At 35.7% G+C, this 5000-nt stretch overlaps 1 protein-coding gene across 1 annotated transcript in view; it reads right to left on the bottom strand.

Annotated features, from left to right (window-relative positions):
• The window catches only part of LOC138051958 (uncharacterized), a 27512-nt gene that overhangs the window by 4865 nt on the left and 17647 nt on the right, over positions 1-5000 (bottom strand). The window contains exons 12-19 of the mRNA XM_068898297.1: positions 4977-5000; positions 4486-4581; positions 3997-4081; positions 2984-3089; positions 2056-2136; positions 1419-1535; positions 459-584; positions 169-204 (exon numbers count right to left, since the gene is read on the bottom strand). The exon at positions 4977-5000 is cut by the window's right edge and continues 59 nt beyond it. Of these exons, the coding sequence (XP_068754398.1) occupies positions 169-204; positions 459-584; positions 1419-1535; positions 2056-2136; positions 2984-3089; positions 3997-4081; positions 4486-4581; positions 4977-5000 (671 nt within the window). The remainder of the gene's footprint in view (positions 1-168; positions 205-458; positions 585-1418; positions 1536-2055; positions 2137-2983; positions 3090-3996; positions 4082-4485; positions 4582-4976) is intronic.

Here is a 5000-nt window from a genome sequence, read left to right as displayed (position 1 = left end):
TCTTTCTCAAGTATCGATGCACTCAAAGAGTCTCGTCCCTGGTCAGTTAGATACAATACATGTGTTTTCGCATAGTAGAGTATACCTTTAGAAAAGCCAATTTTCTTTCCTTAGTTATAATTAATTTTTCGTTTTTAAAAAACACACTATTTGTGAAATTTTCCCTACCTGGGAGTTTAGTAGTCTCTTGACCTCATTCTCTTCCTAATAATTCACAATTTTGACAAAAGTGGGATTAATTCACATGTGTTGACTCTACAGGATTGCTTGCAAGAACTAGACCATAATAAACTTCTAGATTTCTTTCTTTTTGTTTATCAAAGCACCAGTCTGCAAAAGGAGCATCTTAGTAGTGTATCCCCTTAATATTTTGTTCAGCTGGATGTAACATGTGACATGTAACAAACAAATTGCCCAGCTTTTTGCACCCCTAACACACAGCAGAAGAAGCTACTTACCCTCTCATAGATATCCAGGACCTCCTGTCTCTTTATGTGATGCTCATGTAACACCACTTCACTTCTCCTTTGTATGGTGAAGTGAAGTGGCATTGTACTCATAGCACCTGCCCAGTCGTATACTTCCTAGATATTATGAGGAGAGAAAAGACTGTTGTTGTTTATTTTCATGTAAGCAAGTAGCTGGTAAACCATACAAGAACAACACTAATGTGAATGTTGAGTCCATTGAAACCTTGGAGTAGGACTTAGCAAAATTTACTTGACAACTGGGGGTGTCCTGAATGGGTTAAATAACTTAGTTTATAAGTGTGCACTAACTGGTAACTAGTGAACTGTTAACTTAATAATTATGTGTTTATTTATTACCTCCCCTGTGTTTTGAAAATCGTGATATATTTTTTATACTGCAAAAGCTGAGTGTTTTTATATTAAATGTTTAATTTGTTTAGAGCTGCTTTTTGCTTTAAGTTGTAATTTGGTATATCTTCTAAGCTTAATAAGTTTTGAATCAGCTAAGGGTGGATGGTGCCTGGATGACTTATGACAGAAGAGCAGAATCGAAAGTACTTTTTTTAGAATGTCTTGTTTGGTTTTTTTCGCAAGGCTAAACCCAAAAAAATTCAAAATTGTTTTATACCTTACGCCCCGTATTAAAAGTCTCATTTTACATGTGCCGAATCTAATACACATGATCAAAAACAATAGATTTTCCTTTTTTGCATTAGATTTGGCACATGTAAAATGCAATGCTTAAAACGGGCCTTAAATTTGTTGTTAAAGTATGGCCAGTTACAATTGGTACTGTAACAAGGAACTCTGCCTTTAGGCTTGGCTAAATCTATGATACATTGTATATTAATTAATAATAATCATTGACAATAATCATTGATCAGCCAGCAATATCGATGGTTTTCACATTTTTAATTCCAAATACATGTATGTTCAAAATGTATGTACCTGGAACATTGCATTTTTCGCAAACTTTCGAGAAAGCTTCTGGTCCTTAAAACGAAGTATTATTGTAGTGCCTTCCTCGGGTTCTGGTGACACCCGTTTTTCTCTATCCTCTCTTATCTAATCAGTAAAAAGTAAGAGTTGTAAGATTTCTTCTTATAAAAATGTTGTGCTTAAATTTCGTAAATTGTTTCAATGTTTAAGAGTTCTTTCTCAGCTAACAACCTTATAACAACCTTTTATACACTAATTTCTTTGATCAAGTCCTTTCACTGGAACACATGAGCCAAAAAATTGACCTTCTTCCAACTGAGTTGGTAGTCAGAGTATCGCACTGGCATCCCGAAAGTCCTGCTTTCAAACCCCTTTGGAGCCACCTGAATTTATCAGGTGTCTAATACGAGACAATAAGTATTAATTATTGCTCAAACTGTCCAGAATTTGAAGTGTGTAGATCACTTCACTCTTTCAACCTTATAATGTCTTGTCACACTTAGGAACTCATTAAACTGATGATGGCATAAGCATGCCGAAACCTGTCTTTCAAAAAAGTTGTCCGTTTCCTACAGTATTTATCATTCTTGCTACTATTGCGACCTTGTGGAAATTTATAATTATTATCAAATGTTATGGGGCATACTTTGTGAACAGTGGCATCATGGTCATCACATGGATAACATTTCACCGTTTCGTCTTTTTCACTTGCAGTGACTTTGGGTTTCTGGTAGAGCAGGGTAAAAAATATAAAGGGGTTTAGAAAGTATGATTAAACCAATGAATGACTGAATGAATGTGGGTGTCAATAATATTAAAATTAATATTATTATTAATATAACCCCATGTAAAAAGAAAGGTCTCTGCAATGCAGACCTACAACAAGCATTTAATTGGGCAGGGGTGAGGCCAAGAGGTTATCCAAGATTACACTCAGAAAGGTGAAAGTAGATGCTTGTCCTTGATAAATATTGCTGAAGCTTTCATGCTCCTAACAGGAAAATTGTTACTCACGTAGGGTATGAACAGAGAGCATCTGGGTCAATTGCGAATTGAGTTTGTTATGATTATTGTTGTAACTTGTTTGGGCAAGTCTAAAACGTCTTTTCATTCCTGAAGTCAAAACTGACTTTTTGTTCTCCAATATCCATGAATCAGCCATCTCCTTTCTTGGTGGTTCCATTCATGTTTAGTTTATCTTAACTATTGTCTTATAAAAGACTATTTAAGTAAATTCATTGGTTACCTCACTTCCCAAGTGCTTCTTTTGTGTGACATTCACAATGCAAATGCAATAACTTAATGTGGTTTGTTGTCAATTGTGACAAGTATTTCTTTCAATGTCATTAGTACGGTCAGATATTCTGAGTGTTATACTGTAATTCAGAAGTTGCCAAATGTTGATACACTAAAAGCAAAAAACAACCTTCAAAATTTAAAGCTTTGCTGTATGATGAGATCTGAGCATGGTGTTGCACTTACATGTAGATGAGGTAGTAAATATAGCACTTGGAATGTCATTAATGGTTTAGGTTGTAAGTTTGTGAAATGTTTTTTGTTTTGCTGAAGCTAACCTCGCTCTCCTTGCATTCTTGCTTTTCCCTTTTGTGTTTTTTTTGTAATGCAGATAGCTCTTCCTCCTGCTCTTTCCTCTCTTTCCTCCACTTAACATATTGTTCTCTGCATACAAAGACCATTACAAACAATTTTGTGAATATTACCCAAATATGAACAGCATAATTATATCACCGCACTTGCACTGCGCTTGCATTGCTCTAGACTGCACAGGCTATAATTTACTGATTAAGAGAAGTGATACATATCCATACTGAAACAAGGGTATGATCACAACAAAATGCATTTGCCTCTCAATGGTTATGGTTTGTCAACCTTAAATGACAGCAGGACAATTTGGATGGTTATCGGCTGTGACGTAGAAGGGGTCACCTTTCACTTATTGCATGTACACTGTACTTCTTTTTAGGTTGATGAGGATGTTGAATGGCTAGTGAAAGTAAATGTCCCATTCCAGTTTGCAGGGAAACACACGTATAGCAGTGTATAATTACTTTGTTAGAAGATCTCCAAATTTGGACAGAGGGGATGGGTAGCACATCTTACTGGGCTAATAACATGATTTCCACCAGCACCCAACACATCTGTTTAATGGTTTTGATTGTGATCAATGCCATGAACAACAGTCTTAATATGAACAACTTTGTGACTATCGCAGGTAACCATATATATGGGTGGGTCATGGGACTTGGACTTAAGACTTCTACCTGGATATCGTGAAGATCACTGATCAGAAATTCTGTGAACTTTAAAGAAAATTGACTATAATTCACTCCAACGTATAGCCTCTTGTTTCAAACAAATATGTGCTGATTTTGATCTTCATGGCAAATTGTAAGTCTTGAATATTACTAAAATACTTTTGGGTTTCACAATGTATTTCTCCAGTCTGATTTTCTAATGTTGTTGCAATGCTCTTGGATACTTTGTACTTTACTTCATTAACTAACAAAATTAAGTACCAATAATGCCAGATTAATTTGATAATTTTCTTGTGAGATAATGTGTGTACCTTTGTTGATGCTCATCAGTAATGTGAAGAGCGGCCCTCGCCATGATATTTTGTAAAACAGCATCACAAGTATCTGTTTCTGTATCTGTAAGTATAGAGGTTATTGATGGGTATAAAAATATCACATTCCAGACCTCAATAGTGTGTTTTTATAAAGAAATATTGTAATATCACATTCTAGAAAAATAGACAATATCGTGCAAAAAATATCACAGACCTGAATAGAATGTGTTTAAAATTTCCAATTTCCTTTTAATTACAGTTTAGCCCATTGACTCCTGGCAATTCTTTTCAAATTTAAAATTTGCCCAGTGCCACAGAACAAAATCTAACTTTTGTTTCAACAGCCAGTACATGTAGATCTCTGGTTGGCACATATTTGTCAATTTTGCTCGTCAACTGGGGTGTTCTAGGATGCTTGAGGCGTCAGTGGGTTAACAAGTCAAAAGTGGTCCCTCCACTGTAATACAGTTTTGGCCATACATGTACCTGCAATTTCACCTAATAAGGTGGCATTCCTGCCAGTAGATGGTGTGAGAAACAAGAGGCGATCCCTCCTCTGATCCCCACCATGCGTGTGAAAAACTGAAAGTAAGAGAGTAAGTAAAATTTACATTTTGCAAATAGTGTATAATTGAGGAAATTCTGGCAAAATTCCCCAGTGGATGGTTGTGATTTGAAAATAATTGTGCAGTCAGTAATGGCACTTAAAGAAATTACTGTTACCATTGCCAGGATGATTTGCAGTACATTAAGTGTGTGTCACATTTTGAACAACTGATTAATTATTATTTTCATGATCATGCTACACACTATGCAGTGTCTACTGTGACATCATTATGTTTCAATTTCACTGCACATAGCAGCTTTGTTTAAAGTCTTCCAGTATTCTGAGTGACTAGGTCTTTTCATTTTTCAAGCTAAGAGCAGAATGACCCATGTTATCATCATTGAGAGTGGACCTTAAAATGTGCACATACCTTTCCTTCCATCACTGGACCAGC

The sequence above is a fragment of the Montipora capricornis genome, chromosome 6 (genome assembly GCF_036669925.1).
Source record: "Montipora capricornis isolate CH-2021 chromosome 6, ASM3666992v2, whole genome shotgun sequence".
Lineage (NCBI taxonomy): Eukaryota > Metazoa > Cnidaria > Anthozoa > Scleractinia > Acroporidae > Montipora > Montipora capricornis.
This window is presented reverse-complemented; position numbering and strand designations above follow the sequence as displayed.